Genomic DNA, 16,787 nt, shown 5'->3' on the forward strand with positions numbered 1-16,787 from the left:
CTCTTTCCTGTTCTAGACTGCTGCTGCTAAGTTGCTTCAGTCGTGTCTGACTCTGTGCGACCCCACAGACTCAGAGCTCTTTCAGAAATATGGAAATAATTTTTTAGTGCTAATCTGTACTCACAAATGGAGAAGGAAATGGCAACCCACTCCAGTATTCTTGCTTAGAGAATCCTGTGGATGGAGGAGCCTGGTGGGCTGCTGTCCATAGGGTAGCACAGTCGGACACGACTGAAGCGACTTAGCATGCATGCATGCATTGGAGAAGGAAATGGCAGCCGACTCCAGTATTCTTGCCTGGAGAATCCCAGGGATGGCGGAGCCTGGTGCACTACTGTCTATGGGGTTGCACAGAGTAGGACACGACTGAAGCAACTTAGCAGCAGTAGCAGTACTCAGAAATGCTTTCTAAACAAACTTAATCAGCCCTTATTATATAGTCTCAAGATGAAAAGGACTCTACTGATGCAAAATAATCAAAGAATAAATACTGTCTTAGAGAACTGGTCCTGAATCTGGTTATGTATCAGTAATTTGGGAAACTTTAAAAAATAGACATTCCACAGTCCCATCTTAGACCTTTTGAATTAGAATGTCTAGAGGTGGTACCCAAGAACTTAAATTTTTATTATTATTTTTAATTTATTTAAATTGGAGAATAATTAGTTTACAACATTGTGATGATTTTAGCCATAATCAACATGAATCAGCCACAGGTATACATTTGTCCCACCCCATCCTGAATCCCCCTCCCACCTCCCTCCTTACCCTATTCCTCTGCGGTTGTCCCAGAGCACCGGCTTTGAGTGCCTTGCTTCATGCATCAAACTTGCACTGGTCATCTATTTTACATATGGTAATGTACATGTTTCAATGCTATTGTCTCAAATCATCCCCTGCTCTCCTTCTCCCTCTGAGTCCAAAAGTTTGTTCTTTACATCTGTGTGTCCTTTGCTGCCCTGCATGTAGGATCACTGGTATCGTCTTTCTAAATTCCATATATATGCGTTAATATATAGTATTTGTCTTTCTTTTCAACTTATTTCACTCTGTATAATAGGCTCCAGGTTCATCCACCTCATTAGAACTGACTCAAATGCATTCCTTTTTGTAGCTGAGAACTTAAATTTTTAATAAGCTGAGTGATTTCTAACACAACTAACTCAGGGATCAGCATTTGGGAATCACTAACAATCTGAACCCTCTGTCTAGTCCAAAACATGTGCTCATGTTTGAATGTGTTGAAGCAAGAAGGGCAGGAGAGGAAGGTAAGAACTAGTAGGGAGACCATGACGGGTTGAAGTCACAGCAATATTTAAAGTACTGCAAATTAAACTGTTGTTACTCTATATATTATATAGCTTATACATCCTCTATAACATCAATGTTCTTCATTCTTATAGTCTAACATGAACAAGAGAAAAGGAACTCGCACATAATAAATGAAGAACCTAGTTCAAAAAGCAGCTAAGTGTATTTACATTTAAAGACCAGAGAAAAACCACATAAATAAAACATACCAATCTTTTCTATTTCCTGCCAATGGAAGTTCCTTTCATTTATTTCTAACAGTTTTTAATATTCTCTGAGCCACAATAAAATTTTATGTGATGGAGATTAGAGAGGCTATGCTATTTGAAAGTTTGGCTGCAGAGTCTGTATTTCATGCTACTTTGTTACATTTTGTTAAGGATTTCCCTCTTCACCAAAAGGGATTAGTTTTCTTCTCACTTCTTTGAATACTCTTCTTAGGTTGTTAGTGTGAACTAGGTTAATCTCTCTTTTAACATATAAAAGATGAACAAACAAAATGTTCAATTTATTTTTTTTTTTAAATGGAACACTAAATTTAGTCTTAGAATTCTCTGTTTGGTAAGTTTCCAGTTACAAGGTCTTGGCTTCCCTTGAGCACAGTTTGAAACAAAATAATGCAGTTTGTTCCGATGGCTGGAACATGCAGAGTGGAGTGTGCAGGCAAAGAGGCTCTGGCTCTGGTCCAGTATTTCAAACCTTCTTAGGCTGCCACTCTCATCTAGGCTTCAAGGGCTCCAGATAAGCAAACAGGATTAGTTATTTCTAGCCCAGAAGAGCTAGAAAAGCTTTATACACATCATTTAGGGACATAGCCCACTCTACAAGTCAGGGTAGTCATGACCAGGTAGATCTGATCAGGAAAGAAGTAAAGATGAAGCCAAGATCTGAAAAATTCCCTAGTCCACAAACTGACTCTTCTTAGGTCACAAGACCAGGTGGTGCTAAAACAGTGGATGCTGTGAATGGAAGTGGATAGGACAGGACTGGAACAAGGTTGGGAAGTTCCCTATCCCTTCACACCAACACTGAAGTGTCTACTAAGGCCACAACTGAGGGTGCTGGGGGAAAAAAGAAATATCACCCACCACTCTCCAGGCCATCAAGTCCTGCCAAGACACATTTTCTGGGATAATAGGAAGAAATTGACAGGGAGAGATACTGGGCTTTTTTTTTTTTTCCTTCTGTACATGGTATACTTGGAGAAGGAAACAGCAACCCACTCCAGTATGCTTGCCTAGAAAATTTCATGGACAGGGAGCCTGGTGGGCTATAGTCCATGGGGTCATAGAGTCAGATACGACTGAGTGATTAAACGACATAACATACTATTAGAAAAATAGTAATTATTTTCATAGTTGTGGGTATCACACAAATAATTAGGTGTGGAGGCTCAATTAATTAGGTAACAGCCTTGCCACCAAATTGTGCTTCCTTCCTAAGAACTTGTTTTAAAAAGCATCTCTTAAGTGTGACAGACATGCCTCTGGTTCTTGTGACAGTTCCCACACAAGGATTCTGATGTTTGTTTGAGAGGTGACACCCAATAAATATAACCTGGTCCCCACAGCAAGCACTCTGAAGGGGCCAAGATTGATCTGTGTAATTCCTGATTGTTTCTCCCTTTTCTGAAGCCAAAGCCTCCCTTCCCCAGACACAGCACATAATGACCCACCAGCATGTCCTTTTCTTCTATGACTAGGGCATAACCTTGGGCAAGAGAACCCATCTCTCTGAGTGGACAGATCATTCTGTAAAATGGGGATAATACTGCTCTTCTAGGACTTCTGTTGCGATTAGATGATATTATTTCTATAAAGGTCTTATTTTAGACTTACTTGCTATCCACAAGAGTTACCAAAAAACAATCTTGAGTTAAACTCAGATATGAAAATCTGGAAGAAAAATGGGGCCTTTGTGCTAGAAGAAATCTCACTGAAGCATTTACATTAGAGAACAAGATGTAGTTAAATCTTCCCTATGTATCATTTATAAAGGAAAACAATCAATACACACTGCACAAAAAGAACAAAAAGTTAACATTTTTCTTACACAGAATATCACAACATTATTGACAGAGAAAGCCTGAAATGAATATTACCTGACTCTGAACTAAACATGGCTGGGTTTGTCTCTATTGACACACAGTCAGTTTTATGAAACATGGCCCTCTGGGATGTTCAACAGCTTTTATCTTTCAGATGCTTGATGGCTCTGAGAAGCATCAAGCCTACATCTGTATGAAACAAAATTGAGAAAAATGTGGTTTGTCAAGGTATGGCAGGCCACATCTGGATCTGTCAAGAGAGGGTCATCAAAAACTTCAGGCTACAGTATTCTTTGCATTTTCCTTCATCAAAAAGATAATAAAAAGTCAGTATTGAGTAAGTAAAAGGCAACAATTAGAAAGCTTTTAAACTCTAAAATTGAAGAGGTCCAAAGGCTCGGAGAAGGCATTGGCGAACCACTCCAGTACTCTTGCCTGGAAACTCCCAGGGACGGAGGAGCCTGGTGGGCTGCCGTCTATGGGGTCACACAGAGTCGGACATGACTGAAGCGACTTAGCAGCAGCAGCAAAGGCTTGGATAAAAGGGATGTCTACTCAGTTACTTATCCCCAGAGAAACAACACAAAACAGATCAGGATGTTGCTGATCCCCTATGAGGTAAAAGAAGACCTTCTCCTTCCCTAAAGAGATATCCACCATCCATTAGTAAAACTTAGAACTCAGTTAAGAATCAACTGTCTGTTTAAAAGTTTTTAAGCCAAAGTAATGTGTTTATAGCCTGAAAAACGAAACAAAAAGTGTTAAAGGCTTATACTACTGACAAATAGCAGCCCGTCTCATGATATCCCTTACCCTTAATCAAAAGTAATCACATTCAACACAATATTTATCTCCTTATTTTTAAAAAGTATTTAATTTAAAATTTTAAACATTAATCTTTGACTTACCATTATAGATATTAATAATTTATCAAAAACATATACATACATCTTATGCCAAACTGTTCTAGGAGTTTCGCAACTCATTTTATTTGACATGAGGTCACTGGTGACCAAACAGAAGCTATTTCAGTGGAGGTAGGGGCTAAATCACAACACAAGACAGAGGAGAGAATGAGAGGAGAGGAATTAGACAGTAAACAGAAGTAACTCTCTTGAGGAATTTTATTCTAAAAGGAAGAAAAGAAATGGGATAAAAGGGATGTGTTTAAGGATGTTTTGTTTTGAAGTTTGGGAGACACTATACTGTGCTAGTAAGTACTTAAGACTGTACCAGTAAAGAAAAAAAAAAAAAAGATGCAGGATTGAGAAAGCTCAATGCTGGAGGAATTCCGTAAGGTGACAAGAAGGATGCTGCAGTATTAGCTTTCCTATGAGGCCCTCCTTGGTCATCTATCTAAACTGCAATCCCTGCCACACCAGTCGCCATCCACTCTCCTCCTCTGCTTTATTGTACTCCTTGTACTTAGAACTAGCTACTATTCTGTATTTTTAACCCACCTCATTTACTGATCTACTCTACTAGAACATAAGCTTCATATGAGGACAGGGACTTTTGCCTATTTTGTTCACTGCTGTATTACCAGTACCTATGGCAGTGCCACAAAAGCTATTTGCTGAATGAAGTCAGGTGGACACGTGGAATGGTTGGCCTAGAGAGAACGGACAGTTCATCCACAACAGAGAAGGTGAGTGGAGGACTAGCTACCACAGGTTGACAGGTGTGGTAGGGGCTAGCACCACTCTCTCCTGAGCACTTTCATTAGATAAAGATGGAATTTTAGGTAAGAAATATTTTTCCCTTAGAAGTTTAGGCACTGCTTCACTATCTTCTCATTTCTAGAACTGCCACTGTGAAATCTTGTGCAAGTCTGATTCTTAATGTTTATACAATGACTACTTTGTCTCTATCTCTGTATTGTAAAATTTCATGATAAAAAGGACTTTTTAACTTTCAAAGAATTCCTGAAGCCAAAACCTCCCTTCCCCTGACGCTACATCATAATGACCTATGTGCCTGTTTCTTCTATGACTACCATGTGGCCTTAGGCAAGTTAACCCCTGTCTCTGAGTGAATGGGTCATTCTGTAAAATGGGGATAATATTGCTTTTTAAACTTTTAAAGAATTCTGAAATATATATACATATAAAAGCACATATACCATATAAGCAACATTTAAAAGAGAAAAAATTAAGACTCCAAAACCCAGCACCTGTTTAGAGTTGGCCAACTACAGCCCAAAGGCTAAGTTTGGTGTGCTTTCTACTTTTGTAAATACAGCTTCTTAGAAGAGTCACTCTCACTAGTTTACTGACTGTAAACGACGATGTCGTGCTGTGCGCATGTTAAGTCCCTTCAGCTGTGTCTGACTCTTTGCGACCCCATGGACTGGAGCCCACTAGGCTTCTCTGTCCATGGGCTTCTCCAGGCAAAGATACTGGAGTGGGTTGCCATTTCCTCCTCCAGGGGATCTTCCCAACTCAGGGATTGAACCCACGTCTCTTATGTCTCCTGAACTGGCAGGCGGGTTCTTTACCACTAGCGCCACCTGTGAAGCCCTTGAGTCCAGTAATTGCATCAAAGACCATATTTACTACTGGCCCCTTTAAAAATGTTTGCTGATCCCTAACCTAGCTCAAGACAGAAAACAATATTTCTGATGTCACATGTACGCCTCCTCCCAACTGTACTCCTTTCACTCTCTCTGAGGAAACTACTACCTATATTTTGTATTAATAATTCCCCCTCCTTGTATATGCATCCTTAAATAATATGACATTTAGTTTTTCTTACTTGAACTTTATATTAATGAAATCATATTTGATATTCTTCTGTAGCTTGTTTCTTTTCCGCAGAATTCTGCACGAGAGGCCCAATCATATTGACAGTGGAGTTCACCTTCACTTACACAGTCTTCTACTGTACCACTATGCAACAATTTATGAGTTCTCTGTTGATGGTTATGGGGGCCGGATTTATAAAACAAAACACTATGCTATGAACATGGCTGCACATGTATCCCACTATTACATGATCAAAAACAGTGTGTAGGTATGTGCATACAGTCCCCCCCGCCCCCACCAATTCTGCCCAAGAGTGGAACTGCTCAGTTTGGGGCATATGCAAATACTTCTGTACCACATACTCTTCAAAGCGTAGTACATGAAATTCTCTAGTACATCTGCAACATAACACTTGGCTTTATCAGACACCTAATTTTTGCAAACCTAGTGTTTTAATCACTGTAGTTTTAATTTGCTTTTCTGCGATTAATGTGGTTGAGCATCTTTCCATATATTTATTAGCCATTTGTGTTTTTTCTGTGAAATGTCCATTTGTGCTTTTAGCCAATGTTTCTATTGATAGATTTGTCTTCTGCTTTTTTTAGTGTAGTTTTTCATATATTCCAGATATTAATCTTTTGTCACTTTTATATATAGCAAATATCTCACCTCAGCTTGTGACTTGTCTTTCCATTCTTTGAATGGTATTTTTTAATGACAAAAATTCACAATTTTAATCTTTCTCTTTATACAATGCATAATTTGAATTATTTAACTGAATCCATTTCTATTCCAAGATCACAGATCTACTCCTATTTTGTCTTCTAACAGTTTTAAAATTTTGCCTTGATCTATTTGGAATTCAGTTTTGCATGTCGTATAAGACATAAATTACCTTTCCTGTGTGGATAATCAGTTATTGAAAAGTCCATCCTTTCCCCCAGATTTTACAATGCTACCTCTGCAGTATATGAAGAACCCACACCATGTGATCTGTTTCTGCAATTTCTATTCCATTCTACCAGTCTATTTGTGTATCCTTACACCATTACTCCCCAGGTGACAGCTAGTGGTAAAAAATCCACCTGCCAGTGCAGGAGATGCGAGAGACTGGGGTTCAGTCCCTGGATTGGGACGATCCCCTGGGGAAGGGAATGACAACTCACTCCAGTACTCTTGCCTACAAATCCCATGGACAGAGGAGCCTGTTGGGCTACAGTCCATGGGGTCACAAAGAGTTGGACAAGATTGAACATGCACACAGGCACATGCCATTAGTAGTATCTTAATTACCATAGCTCCATATAAAGTCTTGATGTCTGGTAAAGCAAGCTTTGGGCTTCCCTGGTGGCTCAGACGGTAAAGAATCTGCCTGCAATGAGGGAAACCTGGGTTCAATCCCTGAGTTGGGAAGATCCCCTGGAGGAGGGCATGGCAACCCACTCAAGTGGGTTGAGACTCTCTTGTCTAGAGAATCCCCATGGACAGAGGAGCCTGGTGAGCTACAGTCTATGGGGTCCCAAAGAGTTGGACATGACTGAGCGACTAAGCACAAAGCAAGCTTTACCAACAATTCTTTTTCTTCAAATATGTCTTGGCTCTTCCTTTGGCTTTCCACATTAGTTTCATAATCAGTTTGCCAAGTACTATGTAAAATCCTACTGGGATTTTGAATAGAAATGTATGCAATCTACAATATACATCATTTTGGAGTGAAATGATGCCTTCAATATAATGAGTCTTGCTATTCATGAACATGGTCATGCTTTTTCTCTACTGAAAATTCATTTATCAACATATGAATTTCCCCTTGCAATAAGTTAACATTGTGAGTTATAATAATAGATTTTCTAGTATTACCAGGCTTACATTTCTGGAATAAAATCAAGTCAGTTACTATGAATTATATTTGTTATGTATTTGCTACTGTTTAGATTGAGATTTCTACAGTTATGTTAATGAGTAAGATTGGCTGATAAGTTCTCTTTTGTGTGTGTCTTTTCATGCAGCTGAATGTCAAAATTATACAAGTGTCACAAGAAAAGCTGGGATGTGTTCTTTCTTTTTTCTTGACTCTTAAGAAGTTTGTCTAAGATTGAAATTACCTGTGATAAAACATACTTGTAAAACCATCTGGGCTGAGTGTTTTGGAAAAAAATTTTTTATGTATAGATTAAATTTCTATAAATTGAATGACCTATTCAATTTTTATTAAGAAGAAATAGGAAATTCAATTTTTATATTTATTCTTAATTCAATTTTGGTAAATTATATTTTTCTGTTCATTTCACCTTAGTTTTTGAATATTGGCATAAAATGAGTAAAGAATTTTCTTAATACCTAAAACTTCTGCTGCATTTGCTCATTTTGCTTGCTAATTTACTTCTTTATTTCATTTTAGTTTTGGGAAGGAGCAGAAATAACTGCGTGTTTAATCCACTACATTTATCTAAACAGTATCACACAAAAGGTACATTCTTACTTATCTCTAAGACTGAGAAATAACAGAACATACTACAAACTGTTGTATGACAATTATATGAGTTAATAGATGGAAAGGGCTTAGCACAGTGCCTGGCACATACTAAGGGATCAAAAATACTATGGTAATATCATAGAGAATTCAATTCCACTGTTATGATGTCCTATTTTTGTTCCACTTAAGTTTAATAGTTTAAAGCAATAGCAACTGGTTATGGACTAGACTCTTTCAAGTTTAATAGTTCAAAGCAACGGTAACTGGTTATGGACTAGACTCTTTCAAATGTACTCAATCTATTCAGTCTCATCAGGAGGTAATGATTGGCAATATTCTCATTCTGAAACTCAGTCTGGTGTTCAGGCCCTGAGATTATGAACTACATTTACAGTCCAAAATAAAGTGCAAAACAAAGGAAGAGGTCTATTATGGGCTGTTTTCCCTTGAGGGCAAGGGCCATGCTTCTATCACCTACTAGTGCTATAAGCCTAGCACCCAACAGGCAATTAAAAAATTGTGCATACCTGACAAGCAAACAATACCAAAAAAATAAAATAATAAAATTACAATGAAAGCCATAAGGAAAATTCTAATGGTCTCACTAGTTTGCATTTATTAGGTGCCTTGAATTCATAGCTAAACACATAGGTAAATCAGAGGCCTATGATTCTTTCCATAGGTCCTTCAATAGGGAAATTTCCACAACAAGGTCTTTCTACCCTTTCTAACAGTCGATTTCTTTATATAAATTTTACCTCAAAAAAAAAATACTGTAAACACAATAAATTTTAGTTAACAAACATACTCATTTGGGGGAAGCATAATGATGTTTGTGATTTACTTTGAAATACATCAAAAAATAAGATGGCTTGAAGAATGGTATGAGGAATGGATAAATATGTGCCAAAGGAAGCATAGTAATCTGTTAAATGGCAGAATCTAGATGAAATTATGCAGGTGTTCACTGCAAACTGATTTCAATTTTTCTATGTTGGAGAATTTTCATAACAGGTACTGGGAAAAATACAAACTCTTATACTTAGCAAATTAAAAAACTAACATAAAAAGAATATGAAAAAATTTGTATTATATAGTGAAAGTTATTATAATAAAAAAAGAGTTCATCCCAATTTTTAACTCAAGAACCCTATAAGATAAATGGAAAAAGATATTAACAAAATGAAAATAGGAAAAAAAATGCATGAAAAATATTCAGTTACTTCTAACTAAAAAAATTAAAAATAAATCAAACCTGCAATACCATTTTATGCTATTTTGTTAGGAAAATTAAAGCACATGTCCACAAGCACACATACAACTCTGGCAAGGATGCAGTGCAAATGGTACACTCATCCACAACTGGCAACCTCCACCATAAAAAAGCCTGTTTGGGAAGCAATTTGGCATCCATAAGGCACAACACCTATCTGTCCTTTGACTTGGTGGTCCCAATTTTTAGAATATGAATTGTATTAGTCAAATGAAGCCAAAAGATGTTCACTGCAGTGTTACCTATGAAAGGATTAAACTATGAACAACCTAAATGGCCCTCAAGAGAAGAAAGATTTAGCAAACGATGACACATCAGTATAATGGAATATGACAGAGACATCTCAAAAATGACAATAACAAAAGCTTATATGGAAATACTTAAAGTGTTCATCACACACAATCAAACAGGAAACTATAACTGATTGTTAAGCTACAAGAATAAATCAAATGTGCATTGACACTGTAAAGGGACATGAATAATTAATAAAAATGACATGTTATTATCTGAGAGGATTGTGGATGATTTCTAAAGTTTTGTTTAATCTTTCTGATACATCTTTCAATTAAAATGAAATGAAACAGCCCGTTTCAAGACTGTCTACTCACAGTGCTGAGTTTGCTGCAAATGATGAGTATCCGGCGTTCGTAGAGCATACTGGCATACAGATGTAACATGTTGTTTACATCCACAGCCACAAAATATTCTGTCAGATTTCTCTAGGAGAAAGAAGAAGGGGAGGTTTGTGGCTTATTTTCTTTGTTCTTATTAGAAACAGTATCTAACAGAATCTAATAATCAGAAAGTATACTTCCCTCTTCCCCTGTCCTAGTCTTTCTCCCTGGAAGACCAGATCTCAGTCACATGTAAATCATGAAACGTGAAGTTGGAACAGAATTTAGAGATGAAGTAGTCTGAGCAACCACACCTCTGAATGGTGATTACAGTCTACAACGTGAGGTCACAGGCAACACTTTCAGTTCTGAAAGGTGAGCAGGACAAGAAGTCTGCAATCTCACAAATGAGGAAATCAAGGCAAGAGAGAGGTACCGAGATCAAAAAACCTAATGACTGGTAAAGACAGGAAGGAAATGGCAATCCACTCCAGGACTATGGCCTGGAAAATCCCATGGACAGAGGAGCATGGTAGGCTACAGCCCATGGGGTTGCAAAGAGTCGGACACGACTGAGCGACTTCACTTCACAGCTCTAATGCAAGGTCCTAGAACTTTCCCAATGCACCATGCCATATGTATAAGCAAAAGAAAGTACCCAGGGACCAAAATGCTTCTGGCATACAGCCTGTTTTTGTCCAACAGGCTCCCCCCGCAAAGGCCGGGCATGCTCCTCTCCAGTCATCGCTGCTGGGGTCCCCCTTCTCCACAGTTTACATTCTCTAAAACGGCTCAGCTGGAAGTAAAGCAATTTTCAAGATCTACAATTTCCAGGTATTTCACTCAAAAGACGGGAAAAACCATTGAAAACAAGCAGCAGCAAGTTGTGACAACGCAGTGTTTTAAACTAGCTTTTGTCTGTAGCCTGGGCTTCATTCCTTTAATTAGTACTATAGATTGGTACTCTGCAGATTTCAGAAAAAAAAGTAATGTGTTTCATTTCTGCAACCCTTTCTATACCCACCTGACTTTAATAATACACATGAATATGCTAATTTCTTTAGTGTTACGGGTTTTCAATGCCATACAATATAATCCTCTGAAAATGAAGGGGGTTGGAGAGGGAAGGAACACTATTGCCAGGGGTTGCAGTTTATAATGATGAAAGATCCATAACCCATAAATTCAAGTAAACCAGGTGGATTTTATATGCAAAATAGCATAAAGTGCTTTTCAACAATATTATGGGTTGGGAATAAGAATGGGCACTTATCTTATGATTTATGATTGTTTGATTTGAGTACCAGTTTAACTATTGACCTTTGTAAATACAGCATGCGTGAATTAACAGGTCCCCATACTGACTACCTACCAAATACCAGGCACTGGACCAGGTACTCTTGGCGGTGTAATTTTAAGCACTCTTCACAAAAATCCAGTGAGATATTATTCTTTCCAACATATAGATAAATTAAGTCTGGGAGAGAGTAGTAACTGCTCAAGTTACTACTGGACCCCAATGCAACACCATAGCCCATATACTTTCTCTTATATTACACTGTCCCTCTTAAATACTTTTAAACATCCACAACATACAATGCTTTACATATATTATTTCACTCATCTTGAAGCCACTCCTTGGACAAATATCTCTTCTGCGTGTGTGTATCCAGACATGTCTGACTCTTTGCGACCCTACGGGCTCTAGCCTGCCAGGCTCCTCTGTCCATGGGCTTTCCCAGGCAAGAATACTGGAGTGGGTTGCCACTTCCTCTTCCAGGAGATCTTTCTGATCCAGGGATCAAACCCACATATTGTGCGGCCCCTGCACTGGGAGGCAGATTCATTACCACTGAGCCACCTGGGAAGTTTTATTATCATCTCTACATACAGATAAGAAAACAGAGGTACAGAGGAGTAACTTGACCAAGGTCATACAGTAAGTGGATAAGGCATTGTTCAGTCTTGGGTAGGTTTGTCTCTAAATCTGTGCTTTTTTTCTTTACTGTTGCTGTTGTTCAGTCACTAAGTTGTGTCCAACTCTTTGTGACCCCATAAACTGCAGCACACCAGGCTTCTTTGTCCATCACTATCTCCCTGAATTTCCTCAAATTACATTGTTTTTTTTTTTCTTTATACACCACTAAAAATAGTGGATAAAAATCTATATTTGGACAGAACAATGCAGGATCAAAGTATGGCCAAAGAAAAAGTGTTTTTGTTAAAAACTGTTATTCTATTTACTGAGTAATCCTTATGTGCCAGACAATAGGTACTTTACCTATTTTCTCTCTAATCTTCTCAACAACCCTGAGAAAGGCATTATCATCTCCATTTTATAGATGGGAAAACTGAGGCTCAGGAAGGTTAAACAGTCTTCCAAAGGTCACCCAGCTAGAAAGGGCCAAGCTTCCAAACCAAGTTTCCTGAACCCCAAACTCTGGCTCTAACCACCATAGCAATTTGCCTCTTAACAAACTTGAAAAACAAAATAAGCAAGAAAGCCAGTTGGAATTGGTCAACAAGTGTATCTCTTGCCCAGTGGACTGAGGAGTGCTGAGCTAATGAAGCCAGGGTAGGGTTTGTTCTGAAGAGTGACACGGCAGAGCTATTCTCGCAAACAAAATACAAGGCCCTCAGCTGAGCATTTCAGTCAAAAGCTTAACTGCTGATGAATTACATGCATTTTTCTTTTAGGAGAGGATGGAAGTAAAAAGAAAATAGAAATGAGGAGCTTAAAGAAGGCCAGAAAGCCCATTAGCACTTTTGACAGATCCAAAGATAACTCTGAAGCCACCAAAACGTGGCCTCAAGAGTCTGCCAAGAAGCTTCACGCTGGGTAGAAATATGTTACACAGCTTGCCGTCCAAATAGGGAGACACAGCGTCAGAGACAAATCCTGTGCCTTATTTTGGTGGGAGAAAAAAAAATCACAAGGATACTTTTGTGGATGGGGAAGGGAACATTTCTGAAATAAAAACACCACTTGGTTGAGGCATAACCCCCAACCCAATCAGGTTCTGAAGGATTCAGGTGCTTGTTCCAAAAACTCTACACAGGTATGTTAAAAATATGTAACATTTAACCAAATTCTCTCTAAACTGTCATGTACTTTTTTTGGTATTTCTCATCCCATCTGTGCTGATTACCAAGATATTTGTGTCTAAACAGAAGCTGTCTTTCTTATCTGCTTCCTCCCTGCCTCTTTCCTTCTGGGACACCACCCGCCTCAGCAGTGGGGAGTGGGTGGGATTGGCCACAGCCCTGGGAACCTCGCTCAGCCCTGGGAGCACCTGTGGGGCAGAGCAGACCTTGGGAACACCTGGAGGGAGCCCTTGCGGTTCCCACCAAGCCTCATCTCAGAAGAAAACCCCTCAGAGAGAGGGGCCTCCTTCCCCCTGCCTTTAAGCATCTGGTGGCTTAAGCTACAGCAACCCTCAATTTCTCAAACCTGTCATGCTTTTCACACCCCTAGGCCTTTACTTCCATTGCTTCCTCCACCTAGAATGCTTTTCCCTTCCTTAAGGACACCCATTTACTTTTCAAGACCCAGCTCAAATGTCACCTCCTCCTGAAAGGTTTCCTCAACTCCTCATTTTTCAAGCTGCCCTTTGTGCTTCCATGACAATCTGTCTCTATCATATAATCACTCAGTTACAAGTATGTTTTTGCCACCAGACTGACATCCCTTTGGGTGAAATGACATATCCCATAATCTAGCAGTTTGATGAAAGAGGGAATCAATGAGTGGAGAAAGCCACTGACTGAAGACTACGGCTCATTAGCTCAGGTGTGAGCAGGGAGGTGTAAGAGAAACACGAGGGCTTGGATGGTGTGTTAGGAAGAATGCAGCACTTGACTTCAGAAAACCTCGGTCTGAACTGGATGAAGTGATCAATTACTTAGTCATGATGAAGGGCCCACAGGAAAAGAATTGACATTGGAGACTCACAAAACCAGGCAAGGTAGCTTTAAAAGCCATCTGAAGCTACATTATTTAAAATGTAAAGAAATAGGCAGTTTGTTCATCAAGTAACTAGGCCAGGGGGTAAGGAGAACTGTACACAGAGGCAGGTGCACATGTCACAGCTAGATCAACCATATTTCTCGGATAGGTAAGAACACAGTATAGGGAGTGTGGAATAAGAAAAGAAGGCTTCCGTGGCAAGTAGTCCTTTGTCAGGACTGCAGCCAGAACATATTGTGAGCTTGTATTTATAAAATACACAGGTATGCCACTTTCTCCCAGCACTTGGCTTCAGTGGAATTAAGTCTTCAGTCTTCCACTTCTGTCTCCTATAATCAGCTAGTCAACAAATACTGATGACTCCTACTAAGTGCTTAGTAAACCCTGGGAGCTGTGCCCACAGAGATTAACTAAACATGATCCCCACTTTCCACAAGTGGCACTGGACCCAGAAACCTGGTATGCCAAGAACTGTCAGTTCAGTCGCTCAGTCATGTCCGACTCTTTGCAACCCCATGGACTGCAGCATGCCAGGCTTAGAACTCTGATGCTGGCTAAACATGCTCCACAGCTGGCTGAGAAGGGAAGATTCAGCTCTGCCAGATGGATATGAGGTGAAGGCTGGGGAAGACTTGACATAGGAGAAGACACTTGCTCTAGGCCTCCAACAAGGGGTTCACTCAGGGCACGCGGGAGAAGCATGTTCCAGCCAGAGGCAAGAGGGAGAGAGCGGCTCTACGCAGGTCAGTGGAGTGAAGGGCAGGATGCAGGGCAGGGAATGTGCTGGGGTAGAGAAGCTGGGTTCAGAGCCTATGGGAGCCTAGACTTTCCTCACAGCTAACAGGGAGCTGTGGAAGGATTACGACATAAGCATATCTGTGCTGCAGAAGAATCTCCCTAGAGGTCCTGTGGAGGATGTACAGGAGGGGGCAAGCAGCTAACAGGTGCTACTGCCATATTCAGGGAGAGAATGAATAAAACAAGTTATTCAAATAAAAACTTTGCATATGGATGTCACAGATCTCTGTAAACTGGAATCCAGGACTTGATAATGGTTAGACTTGAGAGGGGGTTGGAAGGATCTGGGACAAGCCCCTGAATTCCAGGTTCCTGTGCTCCACATCTGTCCACTTGCCTGACAAGTTTTTTTTTAAGGGAAAGTCCAGTCTTTTGATGAAGCATCAACTGTCCTTCTAAAGAACCACCAATGCTGTCAAACAAAGTGTACCCCTAGTCTTGGGCCTAGTGTCCTGGGTTATAATGTCATCATGGCTAAGCCAATTATCAATTATCAGGGAATAACCACCTCCTTTATTCCCTGATAATTACTCTTCCATGTGACTCATCTTCTAGAAAAGGAAAACCTTGCTTAGAGGGACTGCTTCCCAGTGTCTATGCTCAAAAGGGCTGAGTCTTCTCAGTGCCAGTATGTTTTTTAGGCTTAAGGAAGAACAGTCCTTTTATATTCATGGAGTTTAAGCATTATTTCAGTTGCATATAGTTATGTGCCTCTGAGCATCCTCCTTTATGTCTAGCGTTTATTAAATGGGCCCAATATATAGGGTTAAGAAGCAGGGACACGAAGTTGACCACTTCCCAGGCTGAATGGGGCTCAGTTCTGAGGAAGGTCTCTGGTTAACAGAGACAGAGCAGCCTGGAAGTTAAGCTTCAAAAGAGGCATGTGCTGCACAAGTTCCTTAGACTCTCCAGGCTTTTCATCTCCACAAAGCAACAGCGGCGAAGAACCCTTCCAGCTCTAACTCTCTGTGGCTCTAAATCCAGACAAAGAAGAGAGGAAGACACCTGGCAGAACACCATTTCCCCCAGGAGAAGCCCCATAATGGCTGCTGCCTGCTAGCTGTCCCTGCTGGTTGCAGTACCAATCCAGGTGGCTGGGGACTTCAGGCTCACTGTGATCCACGCCCCGGGTGAGGAAGCAGGTGGAGATGGGTGTGGTGATCAGGGGTGGGGAATGGGGGGTGGGTGCAATGAGCCTCAGGATGGAAGGGGATACAGTGGAGCTTAGAGAAAAAGCGTCTTAGGTTCAGTACCTTAGGGAAATGAGATAATCCCCAAACCAAAGAACAGACTCTAAGCTGGGTACTCCTTGGAGCCTTTGAAACAGATGCTAGTCCGCCCCACGGTCTGTCATTTTATTAGTCTTTGTCACTCTCAGCTTCATACACAGTATAGATGATAAAGACTTACTGTACTATGTCTGGAAGAGACAGTTCAAGAAGCTGGTTTTGCCCAGGGAACTTATTTCCTGAAACAGCTCCTGCTCAGATTATTTTACCATAATGTAAATCTTTAAAATCCTCAATTTTTAAAAAAGAATTTAGGTTACTTTAGTTG

General features: G+C 40.0%; 1 protein-coding gene across 6 annotated transcripts in view; it reads right to left on the reverse strand.

Moving 5' to 3' along the window:
• The window catches only part of DENND1A (DENN domain containing 1A), a 531,115-nt gene that overhangs the window by 235,810 nt on the left and 278,518 nt on the right, over window positions 1–16,787 (reverse strand). For all 6 annotated transcript variants that reach the window (XM_027556228.1, XM_027556226.1, XM_027556227.1 and 3 more), the window contains one exon: window positions 10,460–10,570. In XM_027556228.1, the coding sequence (XP_027412029.1) occupies window positions 10,460–10,570 (111 nt within the window). The remainder of the gene's footprint in view (window positions 1–10,459; window positions 10,571–16,787) is intronic.

Source organism: Bos indicus x Bos taurus, chromosome 11 (genome assembly GCF_003369695.1).
Source record: "Bos indicus x Bos taurus breed Angus x Brahman F1 hybrid chromosome 11, Bos_hybrid_MaternalHap_v2.0, whole genome shotgun sequence".
NCBI lineage: Eukaryota > Metazoa > Chordata > Mammalia > Artiodactyla > Bovidae > Bos > Bos indicus x Bos taurus.